A 22,834-nucleotide genomic window follows, 5' to 3' on the forward strand; every position below is an offset into this window, starting at 1 on the left:
ATATTCCCTTTGAGCACATTTGCACCCACAGCAGGTGATGCCATTTAAAAGTATGCCATATGGTTTGATTGTAAGTTCCAATTCTGAATCACTCTCCCTGTCGTATGCACAATATATAATTCATGGCAATACTCACAAAATGCTGGAGGAACTCTTAATTCACGAGTATAATTTTGCTGTTGACTAACATCCAATGTTTACCAAGCTTAAGAATGGTGACGCAGATCTATATGTTTTGTAGCAATATTTTTATTTACAGCTAGGTAATAGATGCTTCCCCTCAAGTTGTTCCTCGAACATGTTTGGAAATGGCTGTAAATTCTATGCAGGTCATGGCCTGGCTGTGTGAAGCCAAGAGGTTAACGTGCACATGCCTATCTTTAATGAAGTGCAGTCTTACTTGTGTGGATAAGAAGCAGACCATTCTCTGGGGAATGGATTCTGTGCAGTACTGCTGAGTCAGAAATTGGGTGTCAGCCTCATACAATGACAAATGCAGTTGGGCTTTACTCAAGGTAATTCTGATTTTCGTTTAGTTGTCTATAGTACATCCCTCCCCAGTTGCAGTTTAGAAGACCCCAGGATCCTGGTGGGGCTAATTTATGAAAATGGACACTTACAAGTCACTTAATTATGGAAATTTTGTTGTGAAACTTTGGCATCTTGGATGTGCAAACAGACGCATCAGTCTGAGGTCTGAGTGAAAACTCCATCCGTCTACGCTGTGATGCATACCGAAATTCAGCACAAATTCATTATACAATTCCAGTGCGTGGAATGCGATGCAACTGGAAATTATGGCTTAGTTTGGAGAAAGGATTTTCTCTGATTTTTATATATGTAAAACTGCCCAATGTGAGAAGTACACTGAAAAAGAAGAGAGAGCGTGGGTCTGTATGTGTGTTTCTGACTGTTAAAAGCTGCTTTCCCTGTGCTCAGCTATCATTCCTGTGTCTAATGGCCTACATTGACAGTGTTCCTGTTTTAAAATGTTTTTCTATTTTCATGTCGTTTCATAGTTTTGTCCCACTATATCTGTCTAAGTTGCTCTAAAATATGACTGCTCCATATGTCTTGGCCTCTTAAGCCCCGCTGAATTTAATAACTCTGCCATTGATGACTGTGCTTTCAGTTGCCAAGCTCTGCAATTCCTTCTTCAATTGCTCTTTAAGATGTGCATTAAAACTTACCTCGCCCCCTAATGCTTTCTGCTTTCTCCCTAATATCTGCTTGCTGTCAAGTTGTGCTTAACAATTACGCTGGAGCAACCTTCGGGAAGTTTTATTTTGTTAATAATGTTATATGAATACAAATTCCTGCTGTTTTCTGTGTGTTTGTATCTTTGTCTCTGAGTGTATGTATGAGAGAGAGCGGGAAAACTAAAAGGTGCACGCCAAGTCCGGTAGGCGCCATTGAAAGAGAATTGCTACTGGCAGGCAAAATCACCAGCCTTTTTAAACCTTCGACGCAGACTGCATGCGATTGGAACTTCCATCCAATTCGCTTTGTGCAAACTTCACCTGTGGAGATGTTGCAAGAGCTTATCAGTCGCGTACAAGCCTCCTGTTGGGTTGGGAAGTCTGTAACGCGCTACCTCAGATAATTGCTGCCAAAAGGGTCAAACTTGCACTGACTACATAAAGCTAGATGAGATAAAGGCTAGCTTTATTTGTCACGTGTATATCGAAACTTAAATTGAAGTGCATCTTTTGCGTCAACATTTGCGATGTGCTGGGGGCGGCCCACAAGTGTTGCTGTGTTTCCGGTGCCAACATAGCCTGCCGACAGTTTATTAAACCTCACCTTTACGTCTTTTTTGGAATGTGGGAGGAAACCAGAACACTTGGAGAAAACCCACATAGTCATGGGGAGCATGTACAAACTACTCTCAGACAGCGCCAGGAATTGAACCCTGATCTAACATTCACTGGCACTGTAAAGCGTTCCGCTGGCCACTATTCTGCCGTGCTGCCCTCAGACCACCTGCATTTCAAAGACCATTCAATGAACTTGGGCAATGCGGCTTTTTAAGCAAAAGTAGTTTCAAAAAGAAGAATAAAATGGCGTGGATGTGACATGGAAGATTTTTTTTGTCTTTTGGGGTAAAGAGCCTCAACTAAACAGTGATTGTTAACAAACCTTAGGAGAATAAGTGACATTGTAAAACACAAAAAGCAAAAATTAATGCTTAAATCTCCTCTTTCTTTCAGAGTGGCTTTACCCCGCTTCATATAGCTGCTCATTATGGGAATATAAACGTAGCAACTTTGTTGCTGAATCGTGGTGCTGCTGTAGATTTCACAGCCCGGGTAAGGTTCCAGATTGTGATTTAGGTTGTGTTACATTTCACCTCTATGCACTTCTCTTATGCCCTTTTTAACATGAAAATTACATTTAGAATAAATCTTAACGGCTTGTGAAGTAAAGGACCTTTCCTTCGTAAAGGCTCTACTCGTATTATTATCTTTATTTTATTTAAACTATTAAACTGTTGAGAATTGCTGTTGCTCAAGGTCATCTGACCAGCAACCTTTGTGCTGGTAACAATCATCAAATCACAAGAAAGTTTCAGAAATGTACTCTTCCAGGTGATCTGACAAATTTTGAATAGGAATTATTGGCATAGAACATAGAACACTAGAGCGCAGTACAGGCCCTTTGGCCCGTGATGTTGTGTCAACCTTTTAAGATCAATCTAACCCTTCCTTCTACATAACCTTCTATTTTTCTACCATCCATGCGCATATCTAAGAATTTCTTAAATGACCCTAATCTATCTGCCTCTATTTCCATGCACCCATCACTCTGTGTGTTTGTGGGGGGGAAATCACCTCTCTCATCTCCCCTATGCTTTCCTCCAATCACCTTAAAATTATGCCCCATTATATTAGCCATTTCTACCCTGGGAAAAAGTCTCTGGCTATCCACTTGATCTGTGCATCTTATCACCTTGAACACCTCTGTCAGTAGCTTCTCACCTCCTCTGATTCATCATTTCCTGTTTTTAATTCTATAACAATTATAAAGTAGGAAATGATGTATACTGAGCTTGACAAGAATATTGTGGCAAAGGAAAACAAGCATACCATGTAAGTACAAGATTTCTGCAGATGCCTGAAATGTATTCAAAAACAAAGAAGTTAACATTGTGTACGACACACAAAATGCTAAAGGATGTCAGGGCCGTATTTCTGTCCAGATGAAGGGTCTCGGGCAGAAACATTGAATGTTTATTCCTCTCCATAGATGCTGCTTGGCTTGCTGAGTTCCTTTGGCATTTTGTTTGTGTTGCTCAAGATTTGTGGCATCTGCAGAATCTGTTGTATTTAGGATTATGTGAGAAATGCCTTATTGTAAATGTTAGGGGTCAATATCTACATTTGTATTTATCCCCACTGTGATAGTGATTCCAATTCTTTTACATTCACTCACAAAATGTGCACATCGCTGATTAGGCGAGTTTTTATTTCCTCCGCCATCTTGCCTCTGAATAGGCTAACAAGCTGCTTCAGAGTGCAGTGTAAGAGTTAATCATGTTGCTTTGAGTTTGGGTGTTTTGGAATTCTGGGCAGGAGGAAGGGAATGAAAAGTTGGAAAGCCAGTTAAGGATGATGTGTTTCCTTTCCTGGAATGGGATTCGTGAATTTGTTTTATATTAGTCCAATAGCTTCATGCCAACGAGTTGTTAAGAAGCTGCAACACTTGACTCCGATCTTGGTGGCTAATATAAAACGCAAACTGCATCAGAGATTTGTTAACAAATGTGTAAATTCTGACCAGAGCAAGTGCTGTAAAAACATCTGAAATGTGTAAAGAATCAGATATTTGTGCCAGCAGTCGGTCCATTACATGTGCAGGTCAGAGTAATTAAAAACTGGTCTTGTCCCCAGAATGACATCACCCCGCTGCATGTGGCCTCAAAGAGAGGGAATGCCAACATGGTTAAGTTGTTGCTGGACCGAGGATCTCAAATTGAAGCCAAAACCAGGGTAAGCTTGCAAATATTTCTAACACATTAATTGTGCACTTTAAAAATGTAACAAAAGCAAGCCAGCTGTGAATGCTCAAGAAATATATTCAATATTGTGCCTACCTTCTGACCACTCATGGGGTATGCAACCAACTCCTATTAGTTGCATTGGCTGGTCACTTGTTAGTGCCAGTGATTAATCCCATTGTGCCAATGGTTAGTTCCATTGACAATTCCCTGTTCTGTGCTGAATGAGCACAAGACTTCATTAATGGTTAGTTCCAGTGAGTGATAACTACTCTATGCTATTGGTTAGACCAACTAAGAGATCACTAATCACTGATTATTGGTCAATGTGTAGTCATTTAGATGTGACTTTAAACTGATGTCCCATATTTTCATACAAATGGACACCCATGACGATGGTTAATCTGATCAACCTTCTAGATGGCCCTCCACTCCCCTCTTTCTATTACCTCAGTTACTGCACTGCATTGTGGACTCCTTAAACCACTTTTTATACTCCTGTTTACAGTGTAGATACATGCTGTATTTGTGTAGGTATGCACATTTTATTCAACATCTGTCCTTTAACTTCTAAATGTATTAATTTTCTTATTTATATATAATTCTTTATCTTTATAGAATCCTTTATTCTTTATAATTGTTGAATGGTGTTCTTTTGTTGCATGTCACATCCTGCCCAACACACCACAACAAATTCCTATGACATGTTTTTTAAAAAGGTATATTGCAAATAAAATTGATCCTCCATCCTTGATGTCTGACGACTGTGTGGTACCATTTAAAGTTGAGCAGAGAACTTCTACTTGATGTCCTGTCTAGTCTTCCCTTGCCAAACGTCACAAGAAATGGATAGCTGGTCATTATCCCAATATTGTTTGTGAGTCTTGCTCTGCAAACATTTCTTACACCTGTAGTTGTTTAAAGTTTGTTTTCTAAATCCATGAAGTTTGCTTTTTTCCCCCAAAGTTGTGTTTTTTTTACTTTGCTTCTCGTGATTTTCTACAGAAAGCTTTTCATGAAAGACCTGTTTTAGAAATGAAGCATCAATGATCAACTTTATTCACCATACACATTTACATGTATTAGGAATTTGCTGTGGTGTGTTGGTCAAGGTGACCACGCAACAAGAACAACATTCAACAAAATGATGCCAAAACACCATGGCTGCCATCTTGGGTACCGTCAAACAGTAAATCAGTATGGTGACCCTGTAATTTAATAGTTGTCTTGCCCTGTCTATTGACAATTAAAAATTCCTTTGGTATCTCCCTGCACATCAGGATGTGTGAACACAGTGAAACGTGTGTTTGCTTAGTAAATGTCAGGCTCCTGTCGGATTTGTACGAATACGAACTATAGAGCTAATGACATAGGATGAAGCTCTTTATCCTGAATGAATCTGAATCTAAATCGGGATCTGTCTCTTTTCCTTCTACTTTTCCTGAACCAGAAATTGACATATCTGCTGTGGAAGCAATTATTTTGACTGCAAAAGTTAATGTGGTTTTAAAATAATTTATTGTATTGAATAAAAAAGGTATTCAAATTTTATTTTTAAAGCTTTTACCATAAGGCCATAAGACACAAGAACAGAATCAGGCCACTCAGCCCATCGAGTCTGCTCTACCATTTCATCATAGCTGATTTATTACCCCTCTGAACCCTATTCTTCCCATAACCTTTGACATACTTATTAATCAAGAAACTATCAAACTCAGTATTGAATATGCCTAATAACTTGGCCTCCACAGCTGTCTGTGGCAAAGAATTCCACATATTCACTACCCTCTGGCTGAAGAAATTCCTCCTCATCTCCGTTCTAAAGGGACATCCTTTCATTCTGAGTCTGTGCCCTCTAGTTCTAGCCTCTCCCGCTCTAGGAAACCTCCACTCCTCATCCACTCTGTCTAGGCCTTTCAATCTTAAATGGGTTTCAGTGAGATCCCTGCCTCATTCTCCTAAACAACAGAGGGTACAGGCCTAGGGCCATCAAACGCTCCCTGTATGTTTACCCTTTCATTCTTGGGATCATTTTCATGAACGTCCTCTGGACCCTCTTCCAATGCCAGCATACCCTTTTTTAAATAAAGGGCTCAAAACTGCTCGCAATACTCCGTGTGGTCTAATCGATGCCTTATAATGCCTCAGCATTACATCCCTGCTTTTGTGTTCTAGTCCTCACAAAATGAATGCTAACATTACATTTGCCTTCCTAATGACCAACTCATCCTGTAAGTTAACTTTTAGGGAATCCTGCATGAGGTCTCCAAAGTCCCTTGCACATTTTGATTTCTGTATTTTCTCCATTTAGAAAATGGTCTAAGCCTTTATTCCTTCTACCTATTCATTCACTTCCACCACTTCCACTTGACAATTGAACTCTGTTTTGCACACCCTACCTTATGGGTGAGTGTTTCAGAGAGTACCTGTCCTGTAATGGGAGGTCAGGGCAGAGAGAGAGAGATGATTGAATCCCCATCTGTGTTTCAGACTCCACTAAAGCACAGTAGCAGGATAAAGTTGTTTCTCAAATGCAGTGTATCTGGTGGCAACATCAGGAAGCTTTCGGAACCAAAAGTCTAGGGGTGCGTTCTTTCCTCTATACTTCGGCCACAGACTCCAGACAGCCACATCATCTTTAACAGAAACTTGCAGTTCGAAGGGGAGAGGCCCTCTCGCTGAGGAGGTGTGGGTAAGGCCCTAGTGAAGGCCTCCTTTGCAGCCTCAAAAGCCGATTGTTGCTCAGGGGCCCCCATACAAATCTAAATTTCTTGCTGGCCACAGCATATAAGAGTCGGAGGAGCATAATTAAATGGGGTATGTGGCAGCAGCAGTATCCAAATAGGCCAACAAACTGTTGGCTTCTTGTTTTGTCGGATGGGTTGCTGAGTGGGATCTTCTTTATGACCTTATTGGAAATTATCCTGTCACCCTTAGTACAATGTATTCCTCGAAAATGAACAGCCATAGATGAGCCCTGTAGTTTATCGGGGTTAATTTCCTGTCCCTTCAATTGCACGTGCTCAATCAAAGTATTAAGGGCTTCAGAAACCTCCTTTTCATAGGATTCCCACAATAGTAAATCATCTATACAGTGAGCTACTTTAATGCTGGTGGACAGGACTCATTCACGAAAATCCTGTGCCACCATATCATGGCAAATAGGACTATGGACATACAGTGTCCCTGTGGAAGTATGTAGAGGTTTACAGAAGGCTCTTCTTATGTAAAAACAAACTGATCTTGGGACTGCTCGGCATTAGGGATGGAGAAGAAAGCTTTAGCCAAGCCAATAACAGCATAATAACTGTCAGTCCGCTAGAAAGGTCCTCAATCTGGGTCACAACGTCTGTAACTGCTGTGGCCAGCGGAGGGCAAACCGATTTAAATAGCGGTAATCAATAGTCATGCGCCATGAACTGTAAGGTTTCCAACCTGCCCATGAAGCTCTATTATAAAGGGATGAGGCAGGACGAAGAACCCCCAAGTTTAGGAGGGACTTGACCATCTCATTGATTTCCTTATGCCCTTCCTGGGATATGATATTGCTTGGCAACTATTATTTGTGATGGCAAGGGTATAAAGACGGGTTCCCATTTAGCTTTTCCAACCAGAATAGACACTACTTCCCTAATATCAAAACCAAATTTCCCAGTGGACATCATGTAAGGAGTTCCCGCTGACAAATCAATTCCCAAAATGCTTCAGGTACCTGGGAGATGAGCGTGGGGACAGACCAAGGATGCCCCTCATTAAAAGCAAGGTGGACTTTTGTTCATAGAGCATTCATAACCCAATCCCTGAATACACACTCGCTCCCCTTTATAAAGATCCAGATGCCCACGTAATAAGGTAACCTCAGCCCCAGTGCCCTCTAGGGCAATTCGCCACCACTTATTGCCACGTGACCACCAAAGGGTAATAGGTACTTGTGGCCTCGGGTTTCCCTCTGGGATGCCAGCAATATGAGTGGCCAAAGTAGCAGCAGCAATGCCAGAACCCTGGCCATACCCCTAGGCAATGGGTTGAGTAACCTGCCATACAGGGTCCAATTCATCCAAGTCTAGTTGTAACTGGGAACATCCTGCTTTTTGGGATTATGGTACAGTGTCAGGGCAGGAAAGGTGACCAGCCCCTTTGGGCTATCGATCGCAACCCACCTGGGTTACAAAGCTTACAGTATATAGCACGTAAAGAACACCTGTAGGTACACCATCAATTTTTTTCCTTAGCTGGGACAGAAACATTTCCTTTCTACTAAGATGGGAAGATGTACTGACTGCTGAAGTACAGTCGTCAACCACTCTAGGGCATTCCGAGTTCCATTCATTATGTGCTTAATGCTACTGCAGGGATTTAAAGCATCCTTAACCTGCGTCCGTTCTGATCTACATCTGACCCTTCAAGTTGGGCCAATAGATTCTTACTCTTTGCAACAGTCCAGCTCCCAGCTGGCCCTAACAGCCAGCAAGGCCCCTCCACTGTGAGGGTCTCCATTCCATCAATCAGGTGCAGATATCAAGGGAAAAGGGGACAGCCTCTTTATAATAAACGGCAGATTGTGTTGCCACATCATGGAACCCTCCAAGAGGGTTTTCCAGGGATGAGGAGACACATCCCAATCCAAAGAGGCAGAGTAGCGAGCACAGACAACTTGTATTACTGCTGCTTACAGGGAGCGTTCATCTCCATCAGCCTATCCAGCCCACAATTCAGCCAGGACCAGTGATGATGCAAACTGAATCAATATATGCACATTAAAAAACAGTTGGGAGGCTCCTAAATCCCACTGGCAGGTGAGCCAGCTGGGCAAGGATTTCCCTGGGCACTGACGTAGCCTTTGGGTTACTTCCTGTAACTCAGTGGTAGTGTAGCTACAGGTAGTGGTCTCCGCGGTTGTAAGGACAGCCGTTAGAGCTTGATTTTGTTCATTAGCATTCCGGCATTCCTCTTTAACTTTTACATGTTTGAGGGGGCACGCCTCAGTTACATTGTATTGTCACCATCCAAAACATCATCATACCAGATATTTCCGTCCCAGGTACCTGGGTCCCGATCCTCCTGCAGGGCTGTAGATCGGACCTTTTCTGCATCCACCGTCATGCAGCTCAATGCATGCGGCACTTTTGCATTACCATAGCCGATCTACGTGCCATGGCAACTTGCTTAACTTAAGAGTACTCAGCGCGCTCTTGTACTGCATATGCCATTTCGCTTGAAGTAGTGCTCTCAGAACTCAGAGGCCAACTCGTGCTGCAGTTGAGTTCCTCAGAGTTTAGCTGTTTCAATATTTAACTGCCACAATGCAGTCATAAAAATTCACCCGAAAGGCGGAGAATCCCTCTTAGTGACAAAAGCTATACAAATGCTTAAGGCATTGTGATACTGTATGTGGAAGCTTAACGACAGACATTTCAGCCAATACCTTCTCCCAGTATTTGAGACAGCCCCATTTACTCAGAACTCTTGGGTATGTTTCAGGTATAGTTTTGCATGACTTGCTTGTCCATCTCCACCTTTTCCTGGACCCTGCTCGCAGCGCCAAAGTATAATGGGCTGGATTATTTAGGCCCTACTATTTGAGTGTTCAAGAGATATGGTACTAAGTGTACAAACACAACAAAGTAACTTAAGCCTAATTTAGCACAATTAAACAACACAAAATACTACATAGCAAGACACAAATATTTCCATAAAGATTTCTGCAAGGCACAAGATTTCAGGGCTCACGATTCTTTGTTACCACTTGGTTGTTGACAGCATTGAGCAAAATCTGAATTCCAACTCACTCATGAAACCACCCCTGGGCCTCAGGCACTGATCGCAATCTTGGTGTGGGTGAAGTCCAACGAAGCTAATATATTCACAAGGCACAGACACACAGAGATAAACAGACTGTTTGATCTTTTGCCTCATGTGTCATTTTTCAAACACATCCGGTGTCCATTAACACGGTGTTCATCATACCCTCAAAAATCAAATAGACATTGTAATGGTCACTCCGTATTTATTAGTCCACCGAGGTTTTGCACACAACTGTCCTTTGGACTTATAGAAGGGCATTAATGTTTGCGTATAAGTGATAAGCCCAAATGTAGACAAACACTAAGAAAGAATTCATCAATTCAGCTCTCAAAGTGACCAGTAGACATTTAGTCTCTAACAAACATTCTACAGACATTAACAGATCTACAGTGCTTACTTTGTACAGACACGTCACAAACATTACCCACTATCAGACCCCATATGCTACAAGATCAGAAGGAGCTAAGTTGTCATTTTATCCTTCAGGCATTCATCCAATATTTTACAGAATTTAATCTGACAAGACTTCCCTACTCTATATTTCATCTGCCACTTTGTTGCCCGTACTCCTAGTTTGTCTAAGTCCTTCTGCTAATCGTTGTCTCACAGAACAGCTGCAGCAAGGCCTTAGACATTGGAAGCCTTGTATATGTGGAAGTGTGACTGTGAACATCCCACAGGAATTGAATGCCAAAGCGTAGTCAAATGCAATGAGACCTATTGTATCTACGAATCCTTGCTGTTTGTGCATCTTGTATCGAGGCTATCGCCATCTTCCAGTTGCTGGACTCAACCACTAGTTATTACTTATTATGTAATATGTTCACCTAAAATTACTGTGTTAAGAAATTGCAATCATTTTCAGTGGTGATTGGTGAGCAATGGTGAATCAGTGGTGATCAATGTGCAATGCATATTGTTGATAAGTGGCCACTGTGGTAAAGTAGAGATTATAGTATAAGCAGATTTTACTTATTTATTTAGGGATACAGCACGGTAACAGGCTCTGCTGGCCCGATGAGCCTATGACACCCAATCACACCCATGTGTCCAATTAATCTAGTAACTTGTACGTCTTTGGAATGTGGGAGGAAACCAGGGCACCCCATAAAAACCCTTGTGGTCATGGGGAGAACGTACAAACTCCTTACAGACAGCATCAAGAATTGAACCCAGTCACTGGCATGGTAAAAGCATTATGCTATTTTATCACGATGTATTGTTATAAAATGTGGCAATAATGCTGTAATTTTTTTTCTAGGATGGCTTGACACCTCTCCACTGTGCAGCAAGGAGTGGGCACGAGCAGGTGGTGGAAATGTTGCTCGATCGAGGAGCCCCGATCCTTTCCAAGACAAAAGTAGGTTATTTTTCATTCAACCTGCAATAGTTTTATTAGCTTAAACACATGCCTTAAAATGCATTCTTTTGTTTGCATAGTATTGGGTGAAAACATTGGCAACATTACTGAGAGCAGCAAGAGAAATCCAGAAATGTTCTCATTTCCTGGTTGAAATATTTACAACGGATTTGCCAATAAACATAGTGCAATTGGCCTGGATCCTATGTTCATTATAATGTTGCAGGGACAAGGCAAAATGTTTTTCATTAAACAGACAATTTGATTTTAAAAGGAATGTTGATATTTGAAGAAAGATCAAACTGCTGGAGGTCAGGCAGCATTTGTAGAGGGAAATGAACAGTCAACGTTTTGTGTTGAGACCCTTCAGCTGGGTTGCAAGAGTAGGCTGTATAGAGAGGTGGGGAGTGGAGGTTCCAAGAATAAGCAAAACAACAAGTAGATCCAGGTGAGGACGTTGATGGGTAGATGGAATTGGAAGAGTGAAAATAGCAAGAGTTCGGGAGGTAATAAGTGGAGGCAACAAAGGCTTCAGATGATGGAATCCGACAGAAAAGGAGGATGGACCATGGAGCCAAATAAGTGAGGTGGGGTGGGCAGTTGGTAACAGTGGAGGAGGGGATTCAGTGAGAGGAGTGTGTGAAAGAAGGGAAAGAAACAGGGTGATGGAAGGCAAGGTTGGGTGGAGGAGGAACTAGTTAGAGCAGAAGGAGAGAGAAAAATGACAGAAGGGGAGTAGGCAATCTGAGAATGGAGAAATCCATGTCCTTGCTGTCATGTCAACTACCCAGGTGGACTATGAAGTGCTGTTCTTCTGGTTTGCATTTAGCTTCACCCTGGCTGTGGGAGTGGCTGGAAATATGCAGGTTATTGTGGGAATGGGGGAGGACCATCAGCTGGGAGTTCCAGATGGTCTTGGTGGGCAAAGCACACATACTTTGCATGGTGGGTACCTAGTCTATGCTTGTTCTCACCGATATTTAGGTGGCCACATTGAAAACACTGAATGCAATAAACATGTTTGGCGAAAGCCCATCTGAATCTTTGCCTCAGCAGAAAGGGTCTTTGGATGCTGGTGAAGGAGGAGGTGTAGGTTTAGGTGCTTTGCTTCCTACGTGAAGAGTGCTTGCAGAGAAGGAGGAATGGGTGGATAGGGATTAGTAGTCCAGTGAATCACAGAGGGATTAGTCACCATGGAAAGTGAGGGTGTGAAATATGGCTAGTGGTGGGAACCTGTTGTAGCTGGTGGTAATGTTGAAGAATGATGTGCTGAATGTATAGGGTGGTGGGATGAAAGCTATAGGAAAGGGCAAGGACCAAGAGAGCTCTATCCCTTTTCTAACTAGGGTGAGGTAGGGTGAAATGATATTTGAACATGTTTCCACTTAATTAAAAGAGTGATAGTTTAATTCTGGAATTGGGCCAATTCTCATTTATATTTTTGTTCAAGAAAGGGAGTAGGGATAACCCTGGGAATTCTCGACCAGTGAGTTTTATTTCAGAGGTGGGCAAGTTATTGGAGAAGATTCTTAGAGGCAGGATCTACAAGCATTGGGATAAGCGTAGTCTAATGAGGGATAGTCAGCATGGCTTTGTGAGGAGCAAGTCATGCCTCATGAAACTGATGGAATTCTTTGAGAATGTGATATTGATGAGTTAGAGCAGTGGAATCAGTGTATATGGATTTTAGTAAGGCACTTGATAAGGTTCCCCATGGTAAGCTCATTCAGAAAGTCAGGGAGTATATGATCCAGGAAAACTTGGTTGTGTTTACAGACTTGGCCATGGATACAGAATTGGTTTGCCCATAGAAGGCAGGTGGTGGTTGTAGACGGAGAGTATTCTGCCTGCTGGTTGTTGACCTGTGGTGTTCCGCAGGGATCTGTTCTGGGACTCCTGCTCTTTGTGATTTTTATAAATGACTTGGATGAAAAAGTGAAAGAGTAAGTAAGTTTGCAGATGACATGAAGGTTGGTGGAGTTGTGGATAGTGTAGAAGGCTGTTGAAAGTTACAACAAGATATTAACCTGATGCAGAGCTGGGCTGAGAACTGGCAGATGGAGTTCAACTAGGAAAAGTGTGAAGTGATTCACTTTGGAAGATTGAATTTGAAGGGCAAAATACAGGATTAATGGCAGTATTCTTATTGCTCTGGAGGAACGGGGATATTAGGGTTCACATCCTTAGATCCTTCAAAGTTACTGTGCAAGTTGATAGGGTTGGTGAGAGATTGAGTTCAAGAGCCTCAAAATAATATTGCAACTCTATAAAATCCTGGTTAGACCACACTTGGAATATTATGTTCAGTTCTGGTTGCCTCCTTATAGGAAGGTTGTGGAATCTTTAGAGATGGTGCAGAGGAGATTCACCAGGATCCTGTCTGTATTAGAGAGCATGTCTTATGAAGATAGGGTGAGTGAACTAGGGCTTTTCTCTCTGGAGAGAAGGAAGATGAGAGGTGACTTGATAGAGGTGTACAAGATGATAAGAGGCATAAATCAATGGATAGCCAGAGTCTTTTTCACAGGAATGAAATGCTTAATACGAGGAAGCATAATTTTAAGGTGATTGGGAGAAAGTACAGGGAGGATGTCAGAAGTAAGTTATTTACACAGAGAAAGGTAAGTGCATGGAAAGCCCTTGTGGTGGTGGTAGAGGCAGATACATTCAGGGCATTTAAGAAATTCTTAGATACATAAATGATAGAAAAAATGGAGGGCTGTATAGGAGAGAAGGGTAAGGTTGATCACAGAGTAGTAGATTAAAAGGTTGGCACAACATCTTGGGCAAAAGGGGCTACACTGTGCTGTAATTAATGTTCTATGTTCCGTGAAAAGGGATGAATTCCGGTATCTCTCATGGTTATTAATTGTTGATATTTCTAACCCGTGTCATGGCCTGATGACACTAGAAGCAGTATCAACAACCCTAGGAAATGAGAAGAGAATTCTGGGAGATCCTGCTTCCTGTTAATATGAAGGCATTACCTGCTGAGCCTGTGCAAGCCAGTTCCCATGAGTAGGCTAACTCAAGGTGACTCACTCAGTAGAATAATAACCTGCTGACACCATCATCAATACTCAGACTTACAAGTGGGGGGTAGCAACATTTGCTGCAAATCCTGCATCATCACCTCCAGGAGAACAAGCAAGAAAATTAGAGTGAACTGGATAATAGAAGAGCTGTTTTTTGCGTGTGTGTTACAGTTTGTTATGTCTGGATACCATTCCTATGGTCATTTTAAATGCTGTGACTCTTGGATTCTATGGTGAGGATATCTTGCATTGTGATGCTCGGTACAAAACTCGGTGCGAACCCAGAGGATCGTATTTCCTTTCAGTGTCAAGAAAAATGTCACGCCGAATTCACTGAGAGAACTTGTCTTTCAACCTGCATTGGATTTTGCAATTTTCCAAGTTATTTGTAAAGATTTCAACTTATTCAGGTTACTCTGATTTCAAGTTACCTGGCTGTCTTTTAAAAATTAACTTCATTGTTTAATTTGTATTACCAGCTACCGGTGTTTACTTTATCTAATTTTAATTATTTTAATTTTATTTGAAGATACAGTGTAGAACAGTTCATTCAGGCTCAATGAGCTGCACCACCCAGCAGCCCACCTATTTAACACTAGCACAATCACAGGACAATTTCCAATGACCAATTATCCTACTAACCAGTGTGCCTTTGGACCGTGGGAGGAAACCGGAGCACCTGGAGGAAACTCATGTGGATCACAGGGAGAACGCACAAACTCCTTACAGAACACCGGAATTGAACTCCAAACTCCAGAACACCCCGAGCTGTAGTAGCGTTGTGCTAACCGCTGTACAACTGTTTTAGCATTATTGTTTGGAATTGTTGGGAACTGACAGTCATTGCAAGTTCTGAATAAGCATTGACATTTCAGCATATGATCCCCGGATCATTAATAAATAATTAGAATGTGGATCTCAGTACTGCAAAAAGTAGTTCAGGTTAAAGCTGATTAGAGCTGATAATCACGTGAGTTAAAGTTATGCGACTGCAGTAATGAAGGTGGCCCGTGAATACTAGATGAAATACTCTGGGACAAAATGTCTGATTCTGTTCTATTGTATTGGGTGCTATACTAGTGTAACGGGTTTTTTTTGTTCCTCTCCGTGCCTTGTGCGACAACCTCGCCATTTCTTTAGCATTTGTGTGTTTTTTACGAGGCCAAGTTGCTAGTTCGATGCTCAACCCAGCACAGCTGGAAGGCACGCAAGGAGCCGGCCGGATTTGAACCCGGGACCACGCGCCTCAGAGTCTGGTGCGGATGCCACGACACCTCCGGCCGGCAACGCTGCAGTTAGCGCAACACTATTACAGCTTGGGGAGTTCCAGTTTGGTGTTCAGTTCCGGCGCCCTTCTGTAAGGAGCCTCGGTCCATCCTCCCTGTGGAATGTGTGCGTTTTCCCTAGGTGCTTTGTTCCCTCCCTCAGTCCACTGATGTACTGGGTAGGTTAATTGGTCATTTAAATTGTCCTGTGATTAGATTAGGGTGAAGTAGGAGAGCCGGAGGGGCCTACTGTATGCTGTATTGCTAAATAAAGTATTGTTGATGGAATGTAGTGAAGCAAGTGGCTCTGTGTTCACTGGTGATGTGTTTCTGCCCTACTAGAATGGCCTGTCCCCTCTGCACATGGCAACGCAGGGAGACCACCTGAATTCCGTGAAGCTGCTGCTTCAGCATGACGTGCCTGTGGACGATGTGACCAATGACTATCTGACAGCACTGCACGTTGCTGCACACTGCGGGCATTACAAAGTCGCCAAGGTGCTGCTGGAAAAGAAAGCAAACCCAAATGCCAAAGCACTGGTAAGCACCGAGTGTAACTGACAATTCTGTCCCCTTCACCACCACCTTACCAACGTCACAGCTAAGGTTGCACAGTTAAGGTTTTTCCTGCATTGAAAAAACTATTGCCACAGACTCTATCCTGCCTCTATAAGTATTTAGAAAGTGTCATCAAATTAGTCCCATTCTGTCCTTCCTTCTTGCAATTACTCATGTTTTTCTAATAACACTTGCGTTTGGATCTTCTTCCACAGATGAATGTATGAATTCTATCCATCAAGTCAAGGTTCTGTCTGTTGGTTTTGGTTGGTCTAAAAGCTCGGATGTATTGTTCAAAAGAGCAGAGGTCAAGATTTAGATTTCATCCAATATCATAGCTGAGACCCTGCTGTGTATAAATTGATTGCTGCTTATGACCATAAGACATAGGAGCAGAATTAGTCCATGTGGACCATCGTCTGTTCTGCCATTCCATCATGGCTGATTTATTTCAATCCTATTTTCCTGCCTTCTGCCCGTAACTTGACACCCTTACTAATCAAGAATCTATCAACTTCTGCTTTGAATTTACCAAATGGCTTGGCCTCCATTGATCAACAGTGAATACATATCAAATCTACCAGAAAAACACGTCCTTTTTTACTGAGAAGATTTCTATATGGTATTTAATTTTAAACAGAAATTCAATTTGGGATCTCTTTGCAGAAATAAAAGCAAAGCAATCCTATGGAAATTATTATGCAAACAATATTACCATCTTCTAACAAAATGCAATTTATGCATGCGGTGAGGACAGCTAGTGGCAAATGACGTGCATCATACCAACTTCTCTTCCAATTAATAGAAGCAAGAAGTTGATGACTAACCTTTGATGCTGGAAATCTAGAGCAATACACACAATGTGCTGGAGGAGCTCTGCAGGCCAGGCAGCATCAATGGATGGGAATAAGCAGTCGACATTTTGGGCCAAGGCACTTCATCAGGACTGGAAAGGAAGGGGGAAGAAGTCAGAATAAAAAGCTAGGGGGAGGGGATTAAGAAGTACAAGGTGGCAGGCGATAGGGGAAACTGGAAGGGGGAAGGGGTTGAAGTAACAGGCTGGGAAATTGATTGGTAGAAGAGATAAAGCGCTGGAGAAGTGGGAATCTGATAGGAGAGGACAGAAGTCCATGGAAGAAGGGGAAGGGTTAGCAGCACTCGAGAGAGGTGATAGGCTGGTACGAAGAGAAAGTGTGAGAGGGAAACAAGAATGGGAATGGTGAATGGGGGGCAATTACTGGAAGTTTAAGAAATCAATGTTTATGCCATCAGGTTGGAGGCTACCCAGACAAAAGTCTATTATCTTTTGTCAAACATTTATCAGGTGTAGAGTTTTCAGGGTCCTTTGTTTTTAAAAACAGAGTTTATAGGTTAGGTATCTGAAGTCGCTTCACGGAAATATTACTGGCCATTGACTAGTCTCCAAAATTATTCCAATGTGAAGACTTTTCAGAGTGATGCATGGAAGGGGCAGAGTCTTCAGTATATCACAATTCTGTCAATATCAGTAATTGTGTCTTGTTTCTACAAAAAAAAAACCAATCAACAAATAATATGCTTTTAATGTTAAAACAGGTGTAAATAGTTTGTTGTGGTTTTATAGGCTGAAATCGAATCCCATGTAGTTCCATTTTCAAGCCCTACAAATGTTAACATTCAAATAGAAAAATAGAAGTAAAATATTTGACACAAATAATGATCCTTTTAAGCCAGCCTTAGTGGATGGGGCTTTCTGTGTAACGCTTAAATGTAAATTTGCCCTGTGATGCTCCTCAGATTTCTAAACAAATAAAAGTAGGGACAGGCACAGCCTGGGAAGCAGGAAAGAAACTGATAGCTGCATGATACCTTTAGGAATAGAGAAGGAATCCATGTCACTGTGCAAGAGGGGCAAGAGTGCTCCTATATCAGTTACCACCGATTCCCTTAGAAATTGAATGTTGGAAATTAAGTGACCAGGGATGAAAGGAGCTTTTTAAGTAAGTATAAGGGGAAAGAAAAGAATCAGAGTTGACTATACAATTCCAAGTATGTCCCTGTGTTTAATCATTTCTTTTAAGTTCTATTTACAACTTCAACTTCCGTTGCTTCTCTACTGGCAGCCATGCTTTCAGATGACAAATTGGAATTCCTTCCCTAAACAATACTCTTCTGTACTCTCTTCCTTAAAGTTGCTAGTGAAAACCTGTCTCTTGTGTTTTTGTTAGCTGCCTTTTGCTTGTCATGAAATTGTGCTCCGTAATGTTTCTATAAAGTTACTTGGAGTGTTTTGCTAAAGTTAAAAATGCAGAATATGTGGAAATTGATATTTATAAAGCTTTAAAAGATAGGAGATGGGGGCAATATAAACTTCTTCATTCCTTCATGTCTTTTGTTACATTCTGGTACAGTCAAAACCAGCACCAAGAAGGTGACGTTTTTGATGAAAGAGGAAACTACCATTTTGAAATGGTCAGCTGCAAAGTTGTGATTGCAGAGTACTGAGTAATTAAAGAATCTTGAATTTTTTGTAGAATGGTTTCACTCCACTTCATATCGCATGTAAGAAGAACCGGATTAAAGTAATGGATTTGTTGCTGAAGTACGGAGCTTCAATACAGGCAGTTACTGAGGTAACACCAACATATCCAAGTATCACATGGGTATTGACGTATGCGTGTTTGTTGCAGTTTCTTATATATTGTTGTGTTTTGTTGCGTTGCTACTTTTAAATGTATGCATTTCCATGTATTGATGTGGTTGGCTCTTGATAGTTTTGTGAGCACTTTGGGTATTAGTGACATCATGTATTTAAATTGGTGCATTAGTGTGCATGCATGTATATTGTCTTCTTACTGTGGGGCTTTTTGTAAATTGTGCATCAGTATTTTGAGAGCTGTTCTTGTTCGTTTATAGTTTTATTCTGTGAATGCATGTTGTTTTTGATTGTGCATATGCTTACGATGTGTACTGATGTGATTATGCATCGTCAGTAAGGCTAAATTGTGTATTGTTGTTCATATTTTTATGTATTGATGCAGTTTTGCATTTATATATCAGTGTGGTTGTGTATTGATATGATTGCCAGTTTGCACTTGTGTCTGGTGTGCTTGTACAGTATGTGTACTGATGCAGATTTTGTGGATTGTTCAGTTCACACGTATAGATCATTGTTTATGTGTGTCCGTGCACACATTCTTTATATAATTTCATGATTGCTTTATATTTTTTTATTCGTAGACCATGGCTACCCAAATTAAGCCAGTATGAACCGACCATGTGTACGTTCTGATTAAATGATTGGTTTTGGTTTGGGACTTGATTATTTGCTCAAATAATTGCATGTCTCCTCTGATCTTAATCAGTTGCAGTGCTCATGCAACAAACACACGGTCTTCTGCTTCTCTTTCAATGCCTCTGATCCTGGCTGAGCTACAAAATATTCTAAGTACCTAGGTTCAGGTCAGTTTAGGTTCATGCTGGCTATGGTTGGCTCGAGTTTTATTTTGATACCAAAATAAGTCTTTACATGCTGTTGAAAGTGGCAATCCGTCTGCCCATTGTTGTGCATGTGTATTCATGTATATCTGGACTAATTTAGTGTGTGATTTGTTTGAGCATGTGTGCATGTGACTTTGTGTGTATTGTTTGTGGTGAACATACTCTTGCAGAAGAGCATGCTCTTTGTGATACGTGTGGCCCATTTTGTTCTCTGCAGTCGGGCCTAACGCCTATCCATGTTGCTGCATTCATGGGGCATGCAAATATTGTGACACAGTTAATGCAACGTGGAGCATCACCAAATACAACAAATGTGGTAAGGAAAAACTTTGTCCGTTGTTTAAGAACAAGGAAAGGCTATTTTGTATGTTATAGCTGTACCCATAATAAGAAATTTTAGATGTTGTATCAAGAGAAATGTGGGAAAATGTTTTATTTTATTATTCAAACCCAAAGGAAAATAACTGCTGATTGCCACTATTGCTATTGTCTTGATCTGTGGTGGTGGATCGCTAAGTGATGGCTTGCTATGACTAGTCAATGTCTCCATTACTGTTGTATCATAAAACATTTTAAATGGAGGGAGGTGAAAATAATGCTTATTTTCCATCTTATTCTTGCAATAATGCAAAATACATTTAAAGTAACTTATTTTTCTAAAATAAAGATGGAATGTGACCGGGTGTAATAATGAGAGAATACTATAGCATCAGCAATGCCATTACTTGGACGTGACATTAAATAGAGTAACACTATTTCTCACAAGGACATTAAATATCCCATGAGAAGAATAGAAAATATATCCCCATTGTCCTGACCAATATTTATTTCTCAATCAGCATTTGTGAAGATAGACTAGCAAGTGATTCTCACATATCTGTTTTGTGAGAATCAGAATCAGGTTCATTATCACTGACATATGTCTTGCAATTTATGGTTTTGCGGTAGCAGTACAGTAAATACATAAAATATACTATAAGTTACAAGAAGAGATATATAATAAATTAACAAATGAATGGATGAATCGTGCAAATGGGTACATGGACCATTCAGAAATCTGTTCCTGAAATGCTGTATGTGTGTCATTGGGCTCCTGTCCTTCCTTCCTGATGGTAGTAATGAGAAGAGGGAATATCCTAGGTGGTGGATATGATGATGGATAATGCCTTTTTGAAGATGTCCTCGATGCTGGGGAGCTTAGTGCCCATGATGGAGCTGCCTGAGTTTACAACCCTGTGCAACTTTTCCCAGTCCTGTGCAGTGACCCCTCTGTTTCAGATGGTGATGCAAACATTTAGAATGCTGTAGATGTTTGCTGGAGTCTTTGGTGACATACAAATCTCCTCAAATTCCAAATGAAATATGGCTTCTGCGGTGCCTTTTTCGTAATTGCATCAATATGTTGGGCGCAGGAGGACTTTCAAAGACGTTGACACCCAAGAACTTGAAACTGCTCACTCTTTCACCTGCTGACCCCTTGATGAGGCACTTACCCTGCACAGTTTGATGTCATGTTTTTCTATAGTATGACGAAATACTTCATTAGATGCAATGCTTTGGGAGGGGCATTCTGACAGGGTCAGTAATAGTGCTATATAAATGCAAGCCTTTATCTTAAACTATTAATGATTGGAAAGCAGTCTCTATTTGGAACAAAGGAAACTTGAGAGGAGATTTAACTGAGGTATCTAAAATATGAAAAGCTAATGGACAGAGAATGGGAAGAACCATTTCTCAGCAGTGATATTAATAATTGGGAGGCAGAGAGATAAATTAATTGGTATTAAGGATAGAGGGTAGATGAGATTATAGTGGACCTCAGTGCACACTTGAGCTGAAACCAAAATGGATTCAGATCAAGAGCTGGGATGTGGGAGTATTCTGCATAGTTTTGTTGGACCAACAATGAATCAAAGAACATTCTTCCATGCTGCATATTTCTATAATTATGTAAAAACATAAAGAAAATGTGAAAGTCGATTTCCTCTTCTCATTCCCACAGTTTCATTAAATGTCACCAGGCAACCATCAGATAACTTAAAGGTCAGAGTCTTAGAGCACAACAGCATAGAAACAGGGCCTTTAGCCCATCTAGTCCATGCCAAACTATTGTTCTGACCATAGCCTTCAGCCTGCACCTGAACCACAGCCCTCCATACCCCTCACATCCACATACTTATCCAAACTTCTCTGAAATATTGAAATTAAACCCATATCCACTTACACTGGCAGCTCAATCTACACTCTCAACTCCCTAGGAGTGAAGAAGATCCCTCCATGCTCCCCTAAAATATTTCACTTTTCTCCCTGAACCTATGACCTCTAGTTGTAATCTCAGTGGAAAGTGCCTGCTTGCACTTCCCATATCTATACCCTTCATAATTCCGTATACCTCTACCAATCTGTCCTTCATTCTCCTACGCTCCAGGGAATAAAATCTTAACCTATTCAACCTTTCCCTATAACAAAACAAAGAATTTTTTTTATTGCCAATTGCATTTTGCAGGTAAAATATTTTTATGCAGCGAGGTTGTCTCTTTGAAGTTCCCTGATTTATTTTGGTTAATGCAGCCCCACACCAGATTTTGTTAAGCTCGGATTGAATAATTGAATTTACAAGGAATGTATCAGAGTGCCATCTGTGGGAATTCTGATCAAGCCGAGTTCTGTATTTGATATGTTGCCTGAACTGTAGATTCAAGGAGGTTAAAATCACTAACACATCTTGGAAGAATTTCCCAGCGTTTTTAATGTCTCACTTCCTGAAAGCATGGATCAGAGAATTAGGTGCAGCTGTGGAATTTCTAGTCTTTGAAATTTCCTCTGCCTATGCTTTTGTGATTTGGCATTCCCTATGATGATTCCACCAATTACCACCAACGTGTCACCTGTGGGACCAGAGAAGCCAACACACGTGACCACAGCCATCAGGAACACTGCCATGCCAACCAACCAACCACCACAATTTTGCAAGTCTGATAACTTGGCTGTACTTCTACTCTCAGCATACAGACAGTCTGAAAACTAACACTACTGGTGAGGACCACGAAGATTCAGTCAAGGAGGCCAAGGAGCGCTTTCAGCACTGTTTGGATTGGTGGACTGGATAATATTCAAGGATTCATCTTTGGATCTGAGTGAATATGCCACAGTTGTCAGTGACTTCATCAAGACCTGTATGTAGGAGTGTGTGCCTTCGAGAACAAACCCAAACTGGAAGCAGTGGATGAACCATGAGATTTGCAGTCTGCTGAGGGCTAGATCTGTGGCATTCAAGACTGGTGATCCAGACCTCTACAAGAGGTCTAGGTATGACCTATGAGAGGCTATCTTA

The 22,834-nt window shown here is 41.3% G+C and overlaps 1 protein-coding gene across 29 annotated transcripts in view; it reads left to right on the forward strand.

The window, feature by feature from the left end:
• ank3b (ankyrin 3b) overlaps window positions 1–22,834 on the forward strand; it is a 634,594-nt gene that overhangs the window by 442,289 nt on the left and 169,471 nt on the right. For all 29 annotated transcript variants that reach the window (XM_073027286.1, XM_073027283.1, XM_073027301.1 and 26 more), the window contains 6 exons: window positions 2,211–2,309; window positions 3,891–3,989; window positions 11,064–11,162; window positions 15,805–16,002; window positions 18,534–18,632; window positions 19,718–19,816. In XM_073027286.1, the coding sequence (XP_072883387.1) occupies window positions 2,211–2,309; window positions 3,891–3,989; window positions 11,064–11,162; window positions 15,805–16,002; window positions 18,534–18,632; window positions 19,718–19,816 (693 nt within the window). The remainder of the gene's footprint in view (window positions 1–2,210; window positions 2,310–3,890; window positions 3,990–11,063; window positions 11,163–15,804; window positions 16,003–18,533; window positions 18,633–19,717; window positions 19,817–22,834) is intronic.

This window comes from Hemitrygon akajei, chromosome 23, assembly GCF_048418815.1.
Source record: "Hemitrygon akajei chromosome 23, sHemAka1.3, whole genome shotgun sequence".
Classification (NCBI taxonomy): domain Eukaryota; kingdom Metazoa; phylum Chordata; class Chondrichthyes; order Myliobatiformes; family Dasyatidae; genus Hemitrygon; species Hemitrygon akajei.